This window comes from Ceratotherium simum, chromosome 34 (genome assembly GCF_057802395.1).
Source record: "Ceratotherium simum simum isolate JZ-2026a chromosome 34, ASM5780239v1, whole genome shotgun sequence".
Classification (NCBI taxonomy): domain Eukaryota; kingdom Metazoa; phylum Chordata; class Mammalia; order Perissodactyla; family Rhinocerotidae; genus Ceratotherium; species Ceratotherium simum.
Genome location: NC_141933.1, coordinates 18,994,771 through 19,020,083, shown reverse-complemented (window position 1 = coordinate 19,020,083; position 25,313 = coordinate 18,994,771). Strand labels below are relative to the sequence as shown.

The following is a 25,313-nucleotide window of genomic DNA, read 5'->3' as shown; positions in this document are numbered from 1 at the left end:
AACTAAATCATATTATATCATTTTTGTAAATAAAGACTGAGTCAATATTATTGATCTTCTCTGGTTTATACAATCAGAGGCAGATATAGTCTCTAACCTGAATCTCATGTTCTTTCTTTTTGAAAATCTGAAGTGATTTTTGAAAATGAACTCTTGATACACAGTTTATTCAAAAATCAGAGAGGTGTTCTGCAAAAACTGAAGTAAATATTTACCAATGCATGCGTTCAATATGAAAATTTGTTTTCATTATTTCCCTGACTGTATCCTTGACATCCTTATTTCTCAGACTGTAGATCAGAGGATTCAACATGGGAATCACCACTGTATAAAACACAGAGGCCACTTTGACTGTGTGCCTGGAGTTTTTGGAGTTGGGCACACAGTAGAGGAAGAGGATGGTGCCATGGAAGATGGTGATGGTGGTCAGGTGGGAGGCACAGGTGGAGAAGGCTTTGCGGCGCCCACTGGCTGAACGCATCTTGAAGATGGTGACAATGATAAATACATAAGACATGAGAATGATGAGCAGTGTGCTGATGCCATTAAAGGTGGAAAAAATGAAAAGCAGCAACTGGTTGACATAAGTATCAGAGCAAGAAACAGACAGCAAGGAGGAGAATTCACAGAAGAAATGATTAATTGTGTTGAAACCCTGAAATGATAATTTGATAGCAGAGCAAGTGAGTATCAAGGAACAAACTACCCCCCATGCATATGATCCAAACGCTAGCATTGCACAGAGTTTCTGGGACATGGCAACTGTGTAGAGCAGAGGGTTACAAATGGCCACAAAGCGGTCGTAGGCCATCACAGCTAATAAAAAGGATTCAGTTACTGCAAAGGTACAAAAGAAAAAGAATTGTACTGCACATCCTATGAATGAAATGGTTCTGTCTTCCACAACTAGGTTCACCAGGGTCTTGGGAGTAATGCTGGAGGAATAGCAGAAATCCACACATGAGAGGTGGCTGAGGAAAAAGTACATAGGGATGTGCAGTTTGGGGTTAATTTTGATTACTACAATCATCCCAATATTCCCTACAACAGCGACAATGTAGATGGTCAGAAAAATCAAGAAGAGAGGGATTTCCAGTTCTGGGAAATCTGAGAAGCCCAAGAGAGTAAACGTGGCCCCAGTTTTATTTCTCTCTGACGGTGACATGGTTTCTGTTTGCCAGAATCTGAACCAGTCCTGAAAACAAAAATATTAAGGAGAATGAGGATGTAAGAAACTTGGTTAACCTCCCCTTACCAAGACTGGAAAATGAAGCAATATATCTCTTTCAGAATTTCTCTATGTATGTAAGATAAAATGTCAAAAATTTTAAAACATGATAGCTGTTTAAAATTTTTCAAGTAAAAAAATACAATTATTGAAATTTCTTTTTAGTTCTCAATTGTAATTTTTAATATTTACAAATAAGAATATGAAATCAAGGGATTTATGGTTATTTTAAATCAAATCCTCCCATAACACTTTCAGCTCTCCTTGAATTCTATAAGTTCATAAAATATAAGCCTAGCATAATACGACTGATTACATCAGCCCTATAATCAGTAGCAAAAATGAGATATTTCTTAACACATTAATTTTTGCATCATATGTTCACACTGTGACATTCAGAACAAACACCCCTAACACTTTACATTTGTGCCTTTGTTGTTAATTCCATACAGCATTTAATCTTTGTTTTTCACTCTGACCCAGTAAATCTGTTATCAAAATTAATCTTAATTAATTTTTTTCAGAGAGTATGATCCTCAGCTCAGAGAGCTCTTAATGTCAATCCTTCCTCATTGCTTGAGGAATAATAAAATTGGAACGGATGATAAAGATAATCTAGTCCACTTCTTCATTCTGGAGGTGACAAAACAGAAGCTGGAGAATCTTGGCTTTCCCAATGACATACAAATAAGAATGAATCTACACATCTGTGACTAGATCCCAGATCCCCAGACTCCCAGCCCTGGATCCATTTTATCAGACCAGACTGTGAACCATGTTTAGGCTAGATACTAACATATTTCCTTCATTAAATCATCATACTTTTATTTATTTATTTATTTATTTTGTGAGGAAGATCAGCCCTGCGCTAACATCTGCCAATCCTCCCCTTTTTTTGCTGAGGAAGACTGGCCCTGGGCTAACATCCGTGCCCATCTTCCTTCACTTTATATTGGACGCCGCCACAGCATGGCTTGCCAAGCAGTGCGACAGTGCGCGCCAGGGATCAGAACCGGCGAACCCTGGGCTGTCACAGCGGAGCGTGCACACTTAACCGCTTGCGCCACTGGGCTGGCCCCAAATCATCATACTTTTAATTGGCCATCTAGAGACTCTAAAACAATGGGAAATAGTCCAATGACAGCGTGCATGCCACGGAGTTATACTACAAAACAGCCTCAAGATGAAATGAGAATAGGATTTAGCGGAATTTTCTCTCCCAGGAATAACTAACTAGTAAAGACTCTGACTTAGAAACTTCCCTTTCCTAGGTCTCTCTCTCTCTTTTTCTGTTTCTGCTCTCCCTTCAAGACATATAGGACAAATATTCATTCTGTCCTCTGTGAGGGAGAGGGATTGTAAATTGGAGGTAATATTGCGCTATAAAGACACTTCATGAAAAAATAATAATACAAAAAAATTGTATTTCTCTAAATGGTTGCCAACTCCTCTAAGATCCTACGATTCCTGAAAACTCTTTCACTATAATTTCTGGTAAGATTATCTCTGGTCCTACAACCCAAGAAATGGATTTCAAATGGCTCATCAATAAAAATCAGATCATATGCAAAACTGAGACACTCAAGTGCCCTATCTGTTTGTATCCTCATGTATTTGAGTATTAAAGACAACCTCAAAAGACAGTTAATCTCAAAGCCAGACGTTTGAATTATCAAACTTTTTTTTCAATACAATATTTAATTTAGCTAAGACATTTAAGAATTCGTTTTAAACTAACGCTATATTTATTATAATGGTGATTGTGTCCTAAATGCTATATAGAAAATATAACAGCTGAAATCTTCTTTCCTATAATTCTTTTCCCCATTTTGTTATAATTTTGCTCTCAGGGGACACGTGTTTGCTGCTTTATAGTCTTAATTAAAGTCGGTCCCTTTTATTTTTTTCACTAGAGAGTCTATTCAATTTCTGATTGTTTCACTCTATTTAAATGTTTGCCTATTCTACCTTGACACCCCTTCCAAAAATTTATAGAATCATGAGAATGCACATTCCCTCAAATTCTGAGAGCTCTTCTCTCTCACCCACCCAATACCTGTTGCTCACGGGCTGTTAGTGAGGAGCTCAGCTGAGCCAGGCTCTCTAATAGAAAGCTCTGTAGAATAAGTGCTCATCCTCTTCCTTGCACGTTCAGATATATAACTTTTGCAGTGGCTAAATATTTCTCGAGCACTGTCTAGATCCAAAGGGTAAGTTCCCCTTATCATGTTGTTTTCTACACACTCCTCACTGAGATTAACATCAATCTGTCTCTAGAATCTTAAAACAAACCTGCTGATGGCAAAGGGAGGACCTCTCCTGGTTGGGAGTGACATGTGTTCTAGAGCTACAGTCACCACCTTTGGGACATGAACCCTAGAGACCACCTATTGCCCCATTCTCTTGAGATCATTAAATTAACAATTAAGATTAATCACCTTTCTCTGATGTAGTTCTTGTGTACTAGAAAATCTGGAGCAGCATAAAGGGTGTTTCATATGAAAATTTATAAGGTCACTTCCGCAGCCCCCTGACCACTCCCATACCTTCCTACAATTACCAGAATTACATAATCATGAAAGTCGTCATTATCAAGTACTACTACCTGCCAGGCATAGCCCTCTTCCTCCATATCATCCACTCTCACCACAGTGGAGAAGAGTGAAGATCCATCTTTTAGGTCATCATGATCCATTGAGACTTAAAGCAGAAATATTTACAAAGTTAAATATTAAGTTGGGGAAATTATCTAGTCCCTTTTAAACCTCTGAGCTATTCCATTACTTTTCTCCAGCTAGTCTTACCTCCTTGCTTTTGTTCCTTGCTTTTTGTTTCTCAAAAAATGTTGCACACTCCTTCCTTCGGGTCTTTTCTACCAGTTTTTTTCTCTACCCTAGAATGCTTTCCCTTAAGCTTTTGCTCAAATGCACCTTTTCAATGAAACCATCCATGAACACACTATTATACTGCAGGGGCTACTCCACCACCCAATTTAGTGTTTAAAGGACTTGACGTCGTTCAAATATAGTTTTAATCCTTATTTATTGTGTTTATTATGTATCGCTTATTTCTCCCTGCTAGAATAAAAGTTCCAGAAAAGCAGAGAATATATTCACTGATATAGTCTGAGTTCCTAGATCAGTGACTAGCATAAAGTGTACCAAGAGTCCTTATTGAATGATAAATATGAGCTTCCAAGGAACTGGGAATAGGGCCAAACTTACCAGAACTATGAGGAATTTAAGTTCAGAGAGGAGATAGTTCACAAAGAACAGTAAGATATTTTAGAAGTAATTACTGAAGCTAGGCAGTCAAAATAAAATGAAACTACAAAAACAAATGGCCATTCTGCTGAATTTTCTATCTCTAGTCAGAAATCAGGGAAAGAAGGTTGAGTACATAATGAGGATACATAATTACTCAGTCATTCATTCAATAAATATTTATTACATGTTTACCCTGAGCTATGTGTTATCTTAGGAACTGGGGAAAAAGGGAAAGAATATTCCTTTGTCAATAAATTTATATTTAATACAGAATACAAAAAAACAAATAAATATGTAATCACTTTCCAGTAATTATAAATGCAGAAAACATATAATTGAAGGTATAATTTTAAGTAGGGAGGTCAGAGAAGACCATAATGAGGTGGTATTCAAGCATGGACCATTATGAAGTGAGAAAGCAAATCATGCAAATAACTGGGGGAAGAGTGTCGAGTTTGAGATAAAGGGAACAGCAAACACAACTGATTTTCAAATAGACTGTCAGCCTTTTTATGCATCTCAATGATTCTGCAGTTTGTCGTGATGTTCTGTGCTTTCTAAACCTCTTTTTCAAAAATATAGTTGGATATTTCAGGATGATACTACTTATGGCACGAAGAAAATGAAGGAAGCCTATCTGGGTATATCTATGGGTGGTCCTTTAAAGCTGTGTTTACGCCACTCTGTTGGTATTTTTTAGAACAATAACAAAATATGGGATGACATTAGTTGAGTATTTTTACAGTGTATTTTATTAATAAATAATCATTAAATAATTTCAGGTCTGCAGAAATAATCTGGGATGATAAAACTAAAAGTGGTTTATCAATGTAATTTTAAAACTTTAAGTCTTTTGAAGATATTCAAGGAAAGGAAAAGTACTTCAGCCAATTCTACAAGCCTCAAAACAAAGAACTACTACTACTTGCTACACTGATTTTTTTTTTCTGTCCCAAATGTACTCTTGGCCAAAAGTGCTGTGTGCAGCCTGGAAAGTGAGACTATGTGTGCTGTTCTTTGTCCTGAAGTATTAAGACATTTTAGGGACAGTGAGTCCCTGACTTCCAATCCTATAAATTTGAGTCATTTAAAATATAATTACATTTATAGGGTATTATATTTCTCTATCAATCCACTTGCTAACAGAACTAAGTCATTAATAGGAGTTTATAAAAAATGTAACCATCGATGAAATAAACATTTTAATAAACCCTCATGCCAAAATTCCACCTAACCAAAATATTAGCATAATCTTTTTTTTTTTTTGTGAGGAAGATCAGCCCTGAGCTAACATCCATGCCAATCCTCTTCCTTTTTTTTTTCCCCTTTTTCTCCCCAAAGCCGCAGTAGATAGTTGTACATCATAGTTGCACATCCTTCTCATTGCTGTATGTGGGACGCCACCTCAGCATGGCTGGACAAGTGGTGGGCCGGTGCACACCCAGCCGCCAGTAGCGGAGCGTGCACACTTAACTGCTAAGCCACAGGGCATTGCCCAAGCATATTCTTATCTAATTTAATACCAACCCCTGTTTAAATTGCCCCAATTGCCTGAAAGATATAGTTTTACGGTTAGTTTGAGTCAAGAATCAAACAAATTTTGTTGTTATAACTAATTTTTTTTATTCTGTAACAGTTCCATGTATTATGTAACATTATGTTCTGTGTAGTATGTAACACACCCGTGTGTGTGTGTGTGTGTGTGTGTGTGTATGTGTGTTCAGGTAATTGTTTGGAAAAATTAGAACATTTGTAGAACACTGCATGTTCTGTATTTGGCTTATTGCTTTATTTGTCGTAATGACTTGTTCCTGCACCAATTCTTTTAAACTGATACATCAAGAAGCTTTATTAGTTCAGGTTTACTCCTTTAGTTTCTTTTAGGCAAGAATTCTTCATAGGTGGTCCTGACTACTGCCAGTCACATCAAATTGTGGCGTACATGTTAACTAGTTGTCCAGCTTTTAGTGCAGCTTAGCCTGGTCTGTGGATTCAGGGGGTATCATGTTGGTTACTTCCGTTTAACATTTCCCACCAACTTTTCACTTCATGACTTGAATAGCTACTGAAATCATCGCCTTGATCTACTTTTTTATTAGGAGTTTGAAAATTGTGATTTTCTAATTCCATCGTTTTTTTCTGTTTTTATTTGTTCTGTATTTTCCTTCAGAAACTATTAGGTAACCCTGAAATACAATTCTTAAAGGAAATATAGAATAAATATTTATCTCTTTTGTTTACCAATTTTCAGAGTAATGACTTGATACCCCAGCAACCATAAATAGTAACCAATGATTTATTATTTTTCTTTTTTAGTATCTAGATTTAAATTTTTAGATGTAAATATATTTGATGCTTTTAAATGAATTGCAGTCAATATTCATTTTTATGTTAACTGTAAGCCAGTGGGAGCCATTTCAAATTGCCTCCTATGTCTCTGAAATGATCCAACTAGCTGTTAATAGCATTCTTGCTTTCTGGAAATTAAGCTGCTCAAGGCTCATTACATTTTCTACCTCGGACATCAAAACAGCTATTTCTCCAAAAAGCTCTAGTCTGCTTAGAGAGCACAGATTTCCTTTCAGAGAGAATTTTAGGACTAGGGATGTTCATTGCTACTGGGTTATGATTATGAGTGGTACTATTTTTAAGAGAAAAAAATTGTTTCAAAATCAGTTTCTATTTCAAGTGAAGATGAAAAGTTTTTTACTTACCTTCTCTTACTTTAGAGCTGTAACACTTCTTTTATGCTTACCACTTTATTTCAATGACATTTCCATAATTATTTATTTACTTTATACTAAAATAAACATTGCATAACGAGGATGCACACTCAAAATGCTGTGTTTCAAGTCCTTTACAGAAAATGTTTTACACTGTGTGACCATGTGTCCAACATTACAGATTCATTTGTTTTTATTTGTTTTCAAATTTCAGAGATTTTTTGTACTTTTTGACATAAATATATGTCTTTTAAACTATGTAAAATATTTCATTTCCCCTAAACCAGAGCTTTGTTACACTGTTCATTCCTAAAAGCTGTCCTGCATCTCTTCCTGTCCTTGTTAGTTTTGGTTCTACCTTTCCCTCTTCTCTCAAACAACTTATCACACTGTAAACAATTTATCACACTATAAACAATTTATCATACTATAAACAATTTATGCACCTTTATTCACTTAAGAAAATTTTCTGGAGGGCACTCCATAGAAACATATAGAAACCACCCTCTTTCCATTTTCACTAATGTATACTTCTTTATTGTGACCCATAGTTTAATCAACCACCTTCATATTGGATTTTATCCAGTCTGTTCTTATTATAAATATTGTTTGGAATATGTTATTTATACATATTTTTGCTACTCTATCTTTGTGGTAGATTCCTAGAACTGTGAATGCTTTGCAAGAGGATAAATACATATGTAACTTTGCTAGTACTTCACATCACATGAACATGTTACCTTCCTGCCCTCAATGCATCAAAATATCTGTTTCCCTGAAAATTCACTTACAGGACATGCCATTAAACTTTTGGATTTCTGCCACTCTGAAAGGTGAGAAGTGATAACTTAGGGCAGTTTTCATTTGTATTTCTATTATTATGTGTTAGATTGAACAACTCTTCATATGTCTAAGGACTATTTGTATTCTTTTATATAGACTATTTAATTATATATTGAGTCTCTGTTTATATTTTCTCCTCTACTGTATGTATCATAGCTGCTGACTTTTTCTCAGCTTTTCATTTGCCATTTTAATTTCTTATCTGTTATTTCGCCTGGAAGCATTGTATATTCATATAATCTAAGTTTTACACTTGTTTTCAATTACATCTCTTCCGTATTTCATACACCAAAAGAGAACTCTCATCTATTTATTCCAATGACACTGTTTTAATAATAAGGATTTTAAATTTATTTTACTTTTTTTGTATGTGTGTGAGGAAGATTGGCTCTGAGCTAACATCTGTGCCCATCTTCCTCTATTTTGTATATGGGACACCGCCACACATGGCTTGATGAGTGGTACATTGGTCCACACCTGGGATTTGAACCTGTGAACCCCAGGCCGCCGAAGTCGAGCAAACGAACTTAATCACTATGCCACCGGGCCAGCCCCTAAATTTATTTTAAATTCTATAGGGTTAGCCTTCCTACTATAATTTGCTTTAATTTTTAGTGTATTTTTTACCAGGTATTTGTGCTTGTTTTGGCATTCATATAAACATTAGAATAGAAATGTTGTAATATGATTCCTCAATATTCCCAGATAAAATGTATATTACAATCATCCAAGTCCTAAAACATGTGAACTAGACTAGATAATATTTGTAGAGATTTCCAGTCCTGATAATACTGGGAATGCAGTCTTTTGAGTAATAATATCCAAAGATAATCTAGGAATATTGCAACGGCTCCAGAGATTCTCCTTTCTGAAGGACAAAACTAATTCTTGTGACTTCAGACTAATAGCCTCAGAGGAACTATAGTGAAAGAGCACTGGATTCAGAGTCAACAGAGTTGAGTTCCTCTCTTAAATTAGTGATTTCAGTCAATTCAAGGTGAGTTTCTTGAACCTCTGTGTTATCATCTACACAGTAGACGTAACTGTCATTGCCCAATGTACTTCTCAGCATAAGCTGACTGTTAGAAAGCAGAAGACTGTGTTTTCATAGAATTCACAGAACCCAAGGAGTGGAGGTGTCAGAAAAGGATCATTCCCACTTTTATCACACAGTATGTCCATCCATATCTCCCAACAAAGACACAATGCTTCAGAGACACACAACACAAATAACTTCAAGGGATTTCAGTTTACCAGTTCACAATATATTAACATCACAGTCACCAACAAAAACCTCATGAAAATATACGCTGTAGGTTTTAGAAAGCTCTGTTCCTATTACTCTTGGGATTAAACACATCTTTTGAGTTTGGTTCAGAGAAATGGGCCTTTTGTGTCCATTAATTTCTGGAAGGCATCCTTCACATCTTTATTCCTCAGGTTGTAGATCAGAGGATTCAACATGGGGATCACCACTGTGTAAAATACAGAGGCCACTTTGACAGTTTGCTGGGAGTTTTTGGAGTTGGGCACACAGTAGAGGGAAAGGATGGTCCCGTGGAAGATGGTGATGGCGGTCAGGTGGGAGACACAGGTGGAGAAGGCTCTGCGACGCCCGCTGGCAGAATGGATGTTTAGCACAGTCACAAAAATAAATACGTAAGAAGCAAGGATGATGAGTAGTGTACTCAAGTTTTTGGAGTTGGGCACACAGTAGAGGGAAAGGATGGTCCCGTGGAAGATGGTGATGGCGGTCAGGTGGGAGGCACAGGTGGAGAAGGCTCTGCGACGCCCGCTGGCAGAATGGATGTTTAGCACAGTCACAAAAATAAATACGTAAGAAGCAAGGATGATGAGTAGTGTACTCACCTCATTGAAGGTGGCAAAACCAAAGAGCAGCAGGTGGGGGATGTGTATATTGGAACTTGAGACAGCAATGAGAGCAGTATATTCACAGAAAAAGTGGTTGATTATGTTATGCCCAGAAAAGTCTAGCTGGAGAGCATAGCAAAGGAGTACCAAGGGTCCAAACATACCCCAGAAATATGACCCAGCCACCAGCAGGGCACAGAGCCTCTGTGACATGGCCACCGTATAAAGCAGAGGATTACAGATGGCCACAAAGCAGTCATAGGCCATCACCACAGCAGTGCAGGACAGGAAGTACTGCAGCATGCAGCTAGAGTAGAAGATGCTTTTATCAGCCACGACCAAGTTCTCAAGCAGCTTGGGAGTAACGATGGAAGAGTAACAAAAATCAACAAAAGAAAGGTGACTAAGGAAAAAGTACATGGGAGTGTGAAACTTTGGGTTAACCTTGATGATTATTATCATCCCAAGATTTCCTGCCACAGTGATAACGTACATGACCAGAAACAGCATGAAGAGAGGAATCTGAAGCTCTGGGTAATCTGCGAAACCCAAGAGGACAAAGGTCGTCTCCAGGCTCAGATTTCCTGCAACCATCTCCACATGGCCTTTAAAGGGAGAGGGTGGGGGAGGAGAGTTGTTTCTGCCAAAGAGAAGATTTACGGAGGTGAGTGACAAACATGCCATGACTTTCTATGGTAGACAAAAGAAAATGAGAAGAGTTATTGGTGTTAATTTTGTCCATGTAGAACGAGCCTCATGGAGATAACTGCTATGGATACAGCAAACCAAGCTGGGTCTCTGAAACATCTTTGCATTTCCATTGCAATTTGTGTTTCCATAAGAAATACTTATCATATTGTAGTGTGCACATCCACACATTAGCTAGTAGCATAACATGCACATAACTGATAGGAAATGTTTGCACATAAATGCTTAAACTAGTGAAGGAGTCTGTGAAAAGTGTGAAATGTTTGCCTCAAAGAAGAACATATATTGCTAACGTATTTTGCCTGTACACACAAATAAACTAAAATCTTCGAGAGAATATGCTTTTATTCTAAGAATAAAGTAAAATAAACAGAAATCTAGGGGCTGGCCCCGCGGCTTGGCGGTTAAGTGCGCGCATGCTCCACTGCTGGCGGCCCGGGTTCGGATCCTGGGCGTGCACCGACGCACCGCTTCTCCGGCCATGCTGAGGCTGTGTCCCACATACAGCAACTAGAAGGATGTGCAACTATGACATACAACTATCTACTGGGCTTTGGGAGAAAAATAAATAAATAAAATTATTTAAAAAAAAGAGAAATCTAGGAAAAGAATACATCAATCCAATTATAGCACCTTTTGTTGAGTAAAGGCTACATCTCTCATTGAACAGCTGATCTGCTGAGGGTTGAGGAGGACAATGGCTCCTTTTGACCTCTGAGGGTAGAGTGCGCTTTATTAGGGTTTATAGTCTAAGGGTTAACTTCTGTTACAGCGTAGACAGTGTATAGATATCTCTTAAGGGTCTCAAGATTTATCGGGTCAGAATTCTCACAGAACTAGCTAATTCTCAGTCTTATGAAAGTTTATATACCAATTTAAGATGCATATAAAGAGATATGGATAATTATTCATTCCAAGGAGGAAAGGTTATTCTATTCTTCATGAAGTGGTTGTCAATGGACTTGAAGCCAAATATTTCCATGAGCATTAACTTCTTTGTTTAATATTATTGGACTCAGAATTGGATAACATATACAGTGACTTAACATAAAAAGATAAAAGACCTCACTTACCATTTCAGGAAAATAATATTTTACCCATTTCATAGAACACTTGAATAAACTTACCTGCTACAGAGAAACAGGCCAGCATCCTCCTGCTTCTCTGTGAGCTGAGCATAGCTGGGGTCCCTAGGCTCTTACATCCAACTCTGTAGCCCTGGGGACTAAAACTCTGGAGATTCACCAGCAATTTATCCTCACAAGCATCAAAACAAGTCATTAAGGCAAATGCCAGGTTCCTTGTACCATGTTTAATGACTAGAATTTCCTTGAAATTACACAAAAAAGTTACATCTTGAAATTGACTACTAGGCCTTGTTTGCACATAATTAAAATGCCCTCTGGAATTAACAAAACTAAAATAAAACTAAAGTAAGGCAGTATTTCCCAAATCCTGCCTTATCTACAACAAAATTCAGTGGGCCTCTTTCGATCTTGTGAGCAGCATATACCAATTTCAGGCAAGTTACTCCAACCTGTTTGTGAAGTTCCTCAAAAGGTTGTCCATTTTGGTGAATCATAAAACAAGAGAAAATGCTAACAAGTCCAGTCTGCCATGCCAGCTGCTGTGCTATTTGGGTCATATGACCCAGCATACACGATTTTCCTTAAAATGTATTTGCATATGAGAGTGGTACAGAACTTTGGACAAGCCCCTACAGTGAATTACAGATCAGACTTTCAGGATTTTAGAGCAAAGCAATAACTTCCTCTGCAGATAACTATTCACCTTTTGAGAAACAGCTTCTGACTTTTAATGGGCCCTAATAAAGACTGAATGATTGACAATAGGCTACTAAGTTACTGTGCAACCTACACTTCCCGTCATGAGCTGGCTATTGTCTATCTCACCAATCCATAACATTAGACATGCACAGCAGTCAACGGCACTCCTGTTCCTGAGCAAGTGGTCCAGATGCCCATGGTCCACACTCTTGTTGTATTGTTTTCTCTTTCACAGCCTGAACTTGTAGCCTCATAAGGTTTCCCTATGACAACCTGAATATGGAAGAAAGCATTGGGGCCTTATTTTCATATGATTCTGCATGATATGATGACACCACACTAAAGTGGACATTTGCAGCACTACAGTACTGCCTTACGGGTGTTCCTGAAAGACAGTGGCAAAAGAAAATTCATCTAGTATTCAGAAATTCAAAAAGTGTGCTTGGAACATTGGAATGGCCTTTTTAAAACTCAGTTACAGGAAAAGCTCTGTTGGCAATAATTTAGAGGGATGGAATAATCACCCCCAGAATATGTTATATACTCTAATCTGAAACCAGTATACATTAATCTTTATCCAATAATTTATGGGACCTAGAATTTGTGGATCCAGGCTGGAAACAGGAGTGGATCTTCCACCTATCATCCTAAATGATCCACCAGCTAAACTTCTGCTTCCCATAAGTGCAACTATGCGCTCTAGTAGTTTAAAGGAGTGATGCTTCCACTAGAGAACACAGTGATGCGTCCATTAAGCTGGAATTGTGACTTCTTTGACCAAAAAATATGGTGGGAGTGATGTTAAGTAGATTCTGGAGTAGAGGCACCAAGATGCCTTACAGCTTCTCCTTCCAGTCTCTTCAAACACTGATCTGAGATCACCACATAAGGAAGCCAGTGTAACCCGCCAGCAGATGAGAGACTCTGTGAGAGAATACTGAGGTACCCCAGCCAATAGCATCACCAAGTTACCTAACAAAATAGTGACATCATATTGGGCATCATTTTAGCCCAGCAGAGCTCCCAAATGATTGTAGCCACGTGATAAGCCCACGAGAGACTGGCAGGAGAACCATGCAGTCAGTCCACAGAATGGTGAGAAGTAACAAATTGTTTTCAGCCACTGAAGTTCTGGGGTGTTTTTTCCTCAGTTAAAGGCAAATGAAATATGCTCCAAGCTATACTTTCAACTTTAAAGAACTGAGAGGCTGAGTTGAAAAAAAAATGAGCATTTACCTATTTTTTTTTTTTAGACCATCTCAACGGAGATTGGATTAAAGACCCTTTCATAACTTTCTGCCATATCCTTCTCTTCTCCCTCCTCAGTGATAACCTTCATCTTTCATTTGGTGATTTTCATTCTTATAATGTTATTTATTATATGTGAATATGCGTAACCAATATATAATGTTCATTGCACTCGAACTATATAAGTAATATTGAACAATATTTTTGTGATTTATAACTAACTGGTAAATTTTTAAATACAATCATTTTAACTTGTCCAATTGTATGGCTATAACCATTCTTTTTATGTCTATTTAGATGATTTCCATTTCTGTCATTACAAGCAATATGCAACTGAACATTTTTGTGCAGCTCTTTTCGGGCATATGTGCTTGAGTTTCTCCAGAGCAGTGATTTGTCACAATATTTCATGTCATGATATACACAGAAAATACCACTTGGAGCATTCACAGAATAGACTGAAGATGATTTGTTTTATACATTTTTCCAACTTCATCACTATTTTATTGACTGTCTTTTAATAATTAATTTGTCATAGATATTTCTGTATTGTGAGCATTGATCTTTAGTCAGTAAAATATGTTGCAAAATTTTTCTCTCATTCTGAGGCTTCTCTTTTCAATGTTTCCATGTGTTTCAATAAAATATGCTTTAAATTTAATGTAGTAACATCAGTTTTGCTTTCTGAATGTTTGCCTACTCTGAAATCATACAGAAATTATCCTTTATTGTCTTGAGAGGTGAACTTTTATAAGAATTCTTAACAGAAACATTAATATAGTAAATAAGTGCACATTTCTTACAGAAAGATTTCCAAAGATATTTTACAGTGTATTTATATATTTCAAATACTTTTTCTTTGGAATTGTGAATAATAATTGTGTGTAATTCCTGAAACCTAAGCATTTTTGAAGTGCTATACTCCAAGAGTAAAGGTAGTGAAAGACTATTTCAATTTTTCCAATAAGCAAGAATTATCATTTTCCAGTGCCGAAAAGCAATTTAGCCAGAAATATGTGGAATGATCTAGAAGTATTCTGACACTTAATTCAAGCTATAAAACATTTCTCCCATCATGGTGAACCAGGATCATTCCAATCTGGGGTTACTATTTATCAATTACATCCAGAACCCTACGAGTATGAGTTTCTGAGTCTAGATAATCCAAATGAACCAAAATTGCCTGAAATATTAACTATAATACTGAATAAACTCCTTAACTTTTCTGAAAGCTGAATTAAGCTCTGAAAGAGAAAGACTCTAAATTGAACATGTTTTCAAAAATTAATCTCAAGCCTAATTATGAGAGATACTGTTGATGACGGAGCACCATTTTTGTGGTTCTGACAACTGTAAAACAGTCAAGTGGTTATATAATATCCAACTAAAACCAATATACTTAGAATAAGACAGGGAAATATTTTCCACAGTACAATAGTCAGCAGTAGAAGTATTGATATAAATAAGCATGGTCATCTTTGAGTGTATTATTCCTGTTCTTTTGGCTTTTTGAATCTCAAGTGTGATCTATATTCATTAAGGATTCGTCACCCAAAGTCTTACCTAGGTAAACAGAACATAATATTAAATATTATCAATTTAGTCTGAACTTTTTATTTCATTTTTTTGTGAGGAAAATTAGCCCTGAGCTAACATCTGATACCAATCTTCCTCTTTCTGCTGAAGAAGATTGGCCCTGGGCTAACATCTGTGCCCATTTTCCTCTACTTTATATGGGACACTGCCACAGCATGGCTTGACAAGTGAGCAGTGCGTTGGCGTATGCCCGGGATCGAACCTGTGAATCCTGGGCCCCGGAAGTGGAGCATGCACACTTAACCGCTATGCCACCAGGCAGGCCCCTGACCTTTTTATTTCTTTCCTTCTTTTATTCATCCAGTAAGTATTTATCAAAGCCCTAATGTGTTTCTAGGCACTTTTCTAGGCATTAGAGATACAAGATACAAAAATAATGCAAGAACTTCTGCCCTCTTGGAGTTCATATTCTATTGGGAGAAACAAACAACAGACAAATAAATGAGTGCATATATTTAAAATATCATCTGTTGCTATGAAAAGACATAAATCAGGTTAAGGGGGTAAGAGTTATTATCTCATTATATTAGGTTTTCAGGCAAAGACTCTCTGGGAAGGTGATATTTGAACAGTCACATAAATAATTCATAGGAATATATTAAGATTGGATTGAATGCTAATATATTTTTGAGCCTATTAGGTTACTCACAGGATCTTTCACACTTTTTTACCTCAAGCTGTAAGTCAGTGAGTTCAGCATGGGGATTAGCACAGTATAAAACACAGACCCTACCTGAACAATTACCCATGAGCTTTTGGAGTTGGGCGCACTGTAGAGAGAAAGGATGCTGGTGAGGTGGAAGGCACAGGTGGCAAGGACTCTCATGCCCACAAGTGTAATTATCTTTAGGACAGTGATGAAAATGAAAGCCGGGAAACGACGACTATGGGTTTTCTTAATTCATCAAAATTGGCTAGAGTAAAAAAAAAACACTATCTGGATGAAGTGAACAGGATCCAAAAGGGAAACAAAATATTCATACAAAATATATTAACTGTTGAACTCATCATAGGCAATACAATGAGAGAATTAGTATCAGGCTACAGACTATGTCCAGGTGTGGCATCCAGCCAGAAGATGGAGCAGAGCTTCTAGATGGAGACATGGCAACCATATTAAACAAAGGAAGTGGTTATAGACCAGCACTTGTAAGAATTAGATTTTTTTTAAAAAATTGCCCGTACTTTAAGAGAAAAGAGGGAGCAGCAGAAAGCATCATCTTTTGTACACTATATAGGACCCTAACAGGTTTCCAAATTCTACCATTTTTCTTCTCACGGTTTGTTCTCAACATCAGCCAGAGTTTTTCTTTTAAAATTTAAATTAGATTCTATCAGTCTTCTAAAACCCTGCAATGCTTCTCCATTTCACTCCAAGTAAAAACCAAAGTCCTTAAAATGTGCTATGAAGCCCTGGCTGATCGTGTTTCCTGCCTCTCTGACTTCCTGTCCCCCTGCTCTCCACCTGGCTCACTCTTGCAGAAACTTTATCTGCAAAGTTTAAACAATTCAAAGAAATGGGGAGTATACTAGGACCACGAGGACTATGAAAACTTTATTTCTGTAATTTAAATGGTACATATTTTTTTAAAAATATGCTTGTTATAAAGTTTGTGCAATTATTAAAATTTCATAACTAAAATTATTTTTATTTTAATCACAATTAAGATTATTTTCATTAGTATATGAATTATTACCAATAGAAGAAAAGAGAAATAAGGACTTCATTTATAAGCTCTCTAATGACTCTATACACAATTAGCCATGAGTCAACACCAGCTGAATTTTATCCAAAATACATTTGTTTAGATTCTTGCTACTCAGAGTCCTGTCTGATGGCCAGTAACACCTGCATCACTTGGAAGTCTGTTAGAATGTAGAGTCTTGGCCCCCGCTGCATCCGAACCTGCATTTTATAGCACCCGTAGATGATACGCATGAATAACAAAGTTTGAAAGTTTCTGGTTTTGATTACCTTTGGTTTGATGGAAATTCTTGTGATTTGGCAAGATATTCCACTAAGTTAAAAATAAAGAAATGAACATACTCAAATATTTTTTCTGCCTTTTTCTATGTTGTTGATCGTCTTCTTTCCTCTTTGATTCGGAAATCCAAATCCCCAGAGAAATTTACCCTTTCTCCATATACAAGCCAATGTACCACAAAGTATGTAATGAAAACAATTCACTCTGGGGGCCGGCCTGGTGGCGCAAGCGGTTAAGTGCACGCGCTCCGCTGCGGCGGCCCGGGGTTCGCTGGTTCGGATCCCGGGCGCGCACCGACGCACTGCTTGGTAAGCCATGCTGTGGCGGCGTCCCATATAAAGTGGAGGAAGATGGGCACCGATGTTAGCCCAGGGCCGTCTTCCTCAGCAAAAAAAAGAGGAGGATTGGCGGATGTTAGCTCAGGGCTGATCTCCTCACAAAAAAAAAAAAACAAACAAACAAAAAAATTCACTCTGAAGGATAATGATTGATAATGCTTACTTCATTATAAGTCTGTTGAAAGAAGGAGTGTATATATATTTTCATCCCTTAATAGCACAATACTACACACACACACACACAGAAAGAGAGAGAAACATACAAGCCTCCCTAGGGGAATTAAACTGGAAAGTTTTTATTTAATTTTCCAGAGTGAACGAATCTTGAGCAGCATTATCTGGAAAGTGTGCCATATAGTATGTTAGCAATTGGTCAGAATATTATGGTAAAGTTATGTGGAGCCTCTGTTTTATAATTAAGGACAATTAGAAGTCAAATATCTGTTTATTTTATGTTTTATAATTGCCTGCTTACACATAGAAGACAAGGCTTTGTAGTATACCTTTATAGTGCAGGGTGAAGTTAAAAAGCTTTATTTGAGACCAACACACTTGCTTTGAAGATGCAATTATTACTTAATGACTAAAGTGATGTGGAGCAATGGTATCAGGTATCTGCACGGCATATTCTGGGGAAACTTGTGTGATACAAATCGTTGTCAGAAAGAGATAAAGATAAAATTTTGACTTTTTTTCTAATTCAATCAGTCACTGGGTTAATATTAACAAATGAATAATCAATATAGAGGATGTTTCAATCAAAATAGTTGCAACCATGCCATGTTCATCTGGCAGATAAAGCTATGCCATGCAGGTGAAATGTGTAATTAACTATAGATTAACCTTTAAAAAAAAACAAGGATTATACAAACTATTTTTGAAATGTATTATGATACCCACTGTGTTAGTAAATAGAATTTACGAAATTAAGTTTGACACCTCAGATGGTGAGATATGTGAGATCAATAACTATGAATTTTTCATTTTTGGTCCCCTTGGTAATCCTTCTAGAAATTCACATAAAAATAACATCTTCACTTGACATTTGTAGTCATCATGTTTAACATCACTTCCTATACTATCATACAAGTACAAGAGACCCTTGGGGAAAAAGGAGCAGAGAATTTGGCCAGATCTTAGAGATAGTGTCTGCAGGCTCTCAAAGCCAGTTCTTCCACATTCACACTCCTAGTCAGCTACAGCTGTTCAGAATTCCTCCATAACCCTGACATTCTCATTGCTTAAATGGAATTGAAGAATGTTTTAAAAAATGATGTACCATGCCAATACATGACTCAATAGATTTGCATTTTATGGTCTGATATTTACTGTTAAATAAACTTCCTAGGGCTGCTGCAGTCAATTACCACAACTTGGTGGCTTAAAACAATGGAAATTTATTCCCTCACAGTTCTTAAGACCAGAAGTCTGAAATCAAGGTGCTGGCAGGACCACATTCCTTCTGAAGATGCTAGAGGAGAATCCTTTCTTGCATCCTCCAGATTCTGGTGGCTCCTGGAGCCCCGTTGGGGTAGCAGCAAACTCCAATCTCTGCCCCCATCTTCACAGAGCCTTCCTCCGTGTGTCTCCATGTGGCCTTTTCTGTCTCTTACAAGGACACACTCAATGGATTTAGGGCCCACCCTAATCCAGTATGATCTCGTCTTGATCCTTACCTTTATTACATCTGCAAAGACCCCATTTCCAAATAACATCACATTCTGAGCTTCTTGGTGGACATGGATATTTTGGGGACACTTCAAACCACAAGACTTATGTTACATCACGTCTGGTTCACAGCTATTTTACTAAACATTCAAGTGAATAGAAATCAAATGATTAAATAACTAGTTATTACAGTAGATTTAAAAATCTGGTAAATTAACTAGATAATTTGAATCATGATCTCTACTAGAAATACTGACTAATCCTCAACATAATACATCAAATTTCTTTTGGAAATACAAATCTTGAACAAAATTGTACTGAGTGATTCATTAATTTCCTGGCACTCTCCTTTACATCTTTATTCCTGAAGCTATAGATCAGAGGATTCAGCATGGGAATCGCCACTGTGTAAAATACAGAACCTACTTTGACTATGAGCCATGAGTTTGTGGAGTTGGGTACACAATAAAGGAACAGGACAGTCCCATGGAAAATGGTGATGGCAGTCAGGTGGGAGGCACAAGTGGAGAAGGCTTTTTGGCGTCCACCAGCAGAAGGAATTTTTATGACAGTGACAAAAATGAAAATATAAGTAGTGAGGATGACTACCAGGCTGCTCACCTCATTGAACATGGCGATGACAAAACAGAGCACTTGGCTGATGTAGGGGTCAGAGCAGGAGACAGAGACGATGACCGAGTGCTCACAGAGAAAATTATTTATGATGTGAGACCCACAGAAGGACAATGCCAGGAGAAAATATGTGAGTATCAGGGAAGAGACTATACCCCATGTGTAGGGCCCAGCCACTAATGAGGCACAGAGCTTTGGGGACATGACTACTGTGTAGAGCAGAGGGTTACAAACTGCCACAAATCGGTCATAGGCCATCACTGCCAACATGAATGTTTCTGCCACTGCAAATATACAACCCAAGAAGAATTGCATGATGCAGCCTATGAAAGTGATGGTTCTGTCTTCCGCAACCAAGTTCTCCAACAGTTTGGGTGTAACTGTAGTGGAATAACAGAAATCAACAAAGGACAAGTGGCTGAGAAAAAAATACATGGGGGTGTGGAGTTTAGGACTGATCCTGATGGTCATGATCATGCCCAGGTTCCCCACAACAGTGACTGTGTAGACGGTCAGGAACACCAGGAACAGGGGCCCCTGGAGGTCTGGATATTCTGAGAAGCCCAAGAGAGTGAGTGTGGCTCCAGTACTCTGATTTCCTTCAGCTAACAACATGATGGTTGTTGGAGAAAATCTGAAACAATGGTAATAAAAATTATCATATGAGAGTCCATTTGTATAACACTCACGATGTTGCAGACATTGCACTAAAACATCAAAATATATTAATTTAGATCTTCAAATACCACTATAATTGTAAAACAAGTAGCCATATATTTTACATAAGTAAACTGAGGCATATATAAGTTGAGGAACTTGTTAGAGGTCATACAGCTTGTTAGTGATGAGTCGGGTTTGAAGTTGACCCTGAGTGCCAGAGTTTGAATTAAGTTTAGGGTTAGACAGAAAAGTATTCTACATTGTTGTAGAAAAACATGTGTCTTTCACACTTCCATCATTCTAAAGATCTACTTTTTTAATAGCACTAATATAACAATGAATAAAAATTTAGCGCTAAAATTTATGAAGGAAGGCTCAGGAGAAGTAAAGCATTAGAGGAGATAATAATTCTATAGTTATGATGTTTAACTGAAGATCATAGGAAAGACAGCATTTATGAGTCACCACAAGAATTTTTGAGTTTTGAAAAAATATACGGATGTTTAAGGAACCCTGTATATCTTCAAGCTTTCCATTGATTTTATCCTCACGCTACATTAATTGTCTTAGTGTTCTAAAGACAATGTAGCAACCTGGTAAAATGATGAAGTTGCATTTATGACATGTTGTTCCCTCACTCCTGTGTTTTCTTTCCTCCTAAAGTGTTTTCTCACTTAGGGTCATGATGCTCTGAACATACTCATCCAGATTCCTCGATCATTATGTTCTAACTTTCTATTATTACTTTTCAATCTGATAACTTTACTAGGCATATTATAACATTAAATAGTCATAGAATATCTGAATTGGAGAGTATCCTAAAATGTGTTTTGCTCAAGTCTTCTGTATTCTCTAGAAAAAGCTAGACAATATGGTAATAAACATCAATGGTTACATACTCAACCTCAAAATTTCCAGTGATGGAAACTTGGTTCCGATTAAAGCTACATGTGATTATCTTGTTTTGAGCTGTGCAACCTTTGTTATATTTGTATATGTTATTTTGAGAAAGCAAAAGCATCGTGTGTTCTCAAGTGGTTCACAACCACAGAAGTATCTTTAATCATTTAACAATGATTTAAAAAAATAAGTTTATAATAATAACATGCCAATAACAAGCACATGTCTGAAATGTTCATGTTAACAAAGACTATTAGCATGACTCTCATAGACAAAGACATCATTTTTAGTTTTTTCTGACAAGGTCAAGGTAGAAAGAAACTATTATCTCATTCATAGCTAAATGCTTTTTTAACTCTCAAAAAAATGTATTTCCTACATACAGAAGAGAATGAGCAGGAAAGTGACAAAGAGCTAATGACAGGCCAGCATAATGAAAGAAGCATGGGCTTGGAAACATACAGTTAAATTCAATTTCAGCCTTTGTCATTTACTGTGTTATCTTTGGTGAATTTCTTAAATTTTCTGAGCCTCAACTTTTTTATCAGTAACAATTACATAATGCATATTTCACAGGTGTGGAAGTATTAAATCAAGAAATGATGTTAATGTACTTAGCACGGAGTCTGACGGTTGTGGCATCCAGGAGATGTAAGTTCCTCTACTCTCACCACTTTTAATTCTAGTGCTGTGACTAATTGGTATTATTTTTAAATCCTTATATTATTTTTAAAAATGTGAGAAAGAGATCAAGAGCCAAAGTGTGCAGTAATCAACGTGTGGGTACAATTTGGGGCATCAAAGGGCATCTCAGCTCTTTCTTGGATCTCCTCTTGGTCCTTTTCCTCTTAATTCACCACTTACCGTCCTTCAATAAACTGTCTGTTGTTCCCTTGCTTTCTCATTATTATCTGACTCTCTTGTGCTCCCTTTCTAATTTCAGGTTGATGCCTGTGGGAGACTTAGCAAGCTGCAATCATTACTCAGGTGGATTATGGTAGCCGAGGCACAGCCAACTTCCCCTAGTGCTGCTGGCTTGCGCTGTGAGAACATCAGCTTCTCCTTCCCTTGATTACTGTGGTTATTGTGATGATCTTTGGCTCTGAAAACTTTGATTTCTCCCTCTTAGCTCATTCTAAACATCTCTGCTCAGTTTTACCTAAAGCCTTGCGCTAGCTGTTCCCTAGTGTTCAACCTTCTTCAGTCATGCCGATATTCTCAGCTTATAATGAACAACACTTGCTCATTTATTGCTTGGCTTATTTGATCTTTCTCTTCTTCTACCTGAAACATCCTTTTTTTCTAGTGTTTTCATGAGCACTTGCGATATATGAAGCTTTAAATGAAAATAACTATCACAAATAAGTTTTCCCTTTTCACTCTAGCAATATTTTCCACATTCCTGGTATACCTACAGATATTACTATTAGGAAATCAAAATTTCCATGATATATTGTCTTCATTATTTCTTCATACATATTATTCTTATCTCCTTTCTACAAGATTTTGAGATGTTGAGGACATTCTCAGATTTTATAGTATATTTTTTAAAATTTTTCAATGTGACTGTACCATGCTAGGCACATGGTGAATATCCTCAAAGCAAAAATCAAGATGACGCCACAGGGAGGGAGGAAGAGATCAAAGCTCAGCAACATGAGCCTTTGGGAAGATGAACTCAGGAGATATCATGGCATTTAGACTAAGTGTTCCCTGCCTCAAAGGTTACAGGACTTCAGTGTCCCCATATAAGTGAAAGATAACACAAGTCAGATCACCCAATCTGAAGCCAACTCACCTGAAGATCCTGTTCCTATTATTAATAGTCTCCAAGGAAGTTCCCACTCAAAATTAAAACATTATTAAAATATTAAGTTTGTAAATATAGCAGGGGTCCACAATAAATTTTAATTAAAGTGAAGGGAATATATTTCTTAACATCCAGAAAAACTCAGAGAGAGACAGGAAGGGGGAGAGAGACAGATTTGGAAGCTGAATCTGACTCCTAGGAACAAACTGTAGGGCTTATGTAAGCCACCATGACCTCAGGGATTTAGGCCTTAGAGAATTTTCAGTGAACTACTTCTTTTTATATCTCAAACTCAGAAATTAGATTAAGTGCTCTCTTATGAGGTGCTTTACAAGAATGTAATTTCTTCTAAATTGCTGGAGACAATGCTTCATCAAGCCTACCTCAGGAATTTCTTTTAAAATACTAATTATAGAAAATACACAAATTGACTTAGAAAACATGGTGACTACAACAAGCAAGAAAGATAAACAGCTAAAATGAAAACTTTCAGAGATAACTTTTGTTAATATTTGCTGTATGATTTTTCTATTTCTATGCATTATGTGTGTGTCTTGAAATGTATAAACAACATAACTTGGATTCTGTCTTTTTCATTTAACGTAAGATAATCACTATTGTCCTTGGAAACATTGATTCACTTCATTGAAACTAATTTGCATTTTCTTACAAATATGGGCAATCTACTCTTCTAAGCTTATATTAATACATCTGAATAATATAATCTCTTTGTGTCCATACCTGCTCAAAAATGATAGATGTATTTTGGAAGCACATTTAACTCTCTAAAACCACTGAGTGTCAACCAATCCATTGGTTCCACTACACCCAAATATCACCCGATTAGATCCACTTACACTTTCCCTGGGACTCTGACAACCTGACTAACCCTTGCCAGACCCTACCAGGAACCCCTAACACAACAGAGGCGACTTATCACAAGGCATAGTATTATTTATTGTAGATGACACAGCCTTGCTCCAGAATCCCAGGGGTCTGCATTGTTATTTTCCCACTGGGATTGGCATGAGTTCCACACTGCTTCTGCTCCCCACCACTGACCTCTGCACCTTGAACCAGCTCTGGAACCAATTTCTGCCCCAGAGTCACTCAAAGATAACAATCTTCTGTGTCACCTGGCATATGAGTTTTCCATGCTCCATAACAAATTACCACCTACTCAGTGGCTTAAACTAATTATCTTTTTTATATCACCATTTCTACAGGGCAGCAGTCCAGGCACCACTTAGCTGGATATTCTGGACTCGCCACAGTGTTATCAGGCTGCAATTCAGGTATCAGTCAGAGTTATGGTTTCATAAGAGGTTCAACTCGGGAAAAATCTCCTTCCAAGCTCCTCAAGTTGTTGGAAGAATTCATCTCTTTGCAGATATAGGACTAAGGTGCCCGTCCTCTTGCTGGCCATTGATCAGCAGCTACTCTCAGATCCTAGGAGCCACCAGCATTTCCTTGTTACACGGTCCTCTCTGTAGGCCCTCTCACAACATGGTATCTTACTTCAAAGCCAGCAAGAAAAAGAGTCTTTCTTACTTCAAGGAGGGCCAAGACCCTCTTTTAAGGGCTTTCACTGATTAAACCAAGGCCACCCAGGATAAACTCTCATTTAATTAAGTCAAAATTAACGAATGTTGGACCTTAATTGCCCATGGATATTTCTTCACATTGCTATGTAACATAACCTAACCAAGGGAATGGCATCCCGTTATCTTGCCATAAGTCACAGGCCTCACCTGCACAGAATGAGAGGAGATTACACAAAGGCATATACAAAAGGAAGTGGTAATTAATTACCTTAGATCTTATACCAGAGCTGGTATAAGAGTTAGAGCAGTATTGCTAGGTGTGGAATGTGTTGCCTCTAAAGCCTTAAAACAGGTCTTCTAAGATCTGTGCTTTATCACTTCCGGTAGGGGACAGAAGATACAATCATTTGTCTTTTATTTTGGAGAGGATAGCCTAGAATGTTTCTGATTACTTCAACCCTAAACACATCATTGAAGTGGCAAGTCCCTGAATCTCTTCCTTCT

At 37.3% G+C, this 25,313-nt stretch overlaps 3 protein-coding genes across 3 annotated transcripts; all 3 read right to left on the bottom strand.

The window, feature by feature from the left end:
- Positions 1–211: 211 nt before the first annotated feature.
- LOC101400589 (olfactory receptor 5D18-like) lies at positions 212–1,165 on the bottom strand. Its single transcript, XM_014779729.2, has one exon. The coding sequence runs from the start codon at positions 1,163–1,165 to the stop codon at positions 212–214; it is 954 nt and encodes a 317-aa protein (XP_014635215.1).
- Positions 1,166–9,434: 8,269 nt separating this feature from the next.
- Positions 9,435–10,526, bottom strand: LOC106800174 (olfactory receptor 5D14-like). Its single transcript, XM_014779730.2, has 2 exons — positions 9,870–10,526; positions 9,435–9,692 (listed from the first exon to the last, which is right to left on the bottom strand). The coding sequence occupies exons 1-2, from the start codon at positions 10,524–10,526 to the stop codon at positions 9,435–9,437; spliced, it is 915 nt and encodes a 304-aa protein (XP_014635216.2).
- A 9,012-nt stretch (positions 10,527–19,538) lies between these two features.
- On the bottom strand, positions 19,539–20,510 carry LOC106799975 (olfactory receptor 5D3-like). The gene has a single exon (XM_014779731.1). The coding sequence runs from the start codon at positions 20,508–20,510 to the stop codon at positions 19,539–19,541; it is 972 nt and encodes a 323-aa protein (XP_014635217.1).
- Between the last annotated feature and the right edge of the window lie 4,803 nt (positions 20,511–25,313).

Bases quoted from the DNA above. Each gene is read 5' to 3' on its own strand.
- LOC101400589 (XM_014779729.2), bottom strand. From the start codon at position 1,165: ATGTCACCGTCAGAGAGAAATAAAACTGGGGCCACGTTTACTCTCTTG.
- LOC106800174 (XM_014779730.2), bottom strand. From the start codon at position 10,526: ATGGTTGCAGGAAATCTGAGCCTGGAGACGACCTTTGTCCTCTTGGGT. The intron at 9,693-9,869 runs ATCCATTCTGCC...ACTGTGCTAAAC, and splicing joins TTTTTGTGACTGTGCTAAAC to ATCCATTCTGCCAGCGGGCG.
- LOC106799975 (XM_014779731.1), bottom strand. From the start codon at position 20,510: ATGTTGTTAGCTGAAGGAAATCAGAGTACTGGAGCCACACTCACTCTC.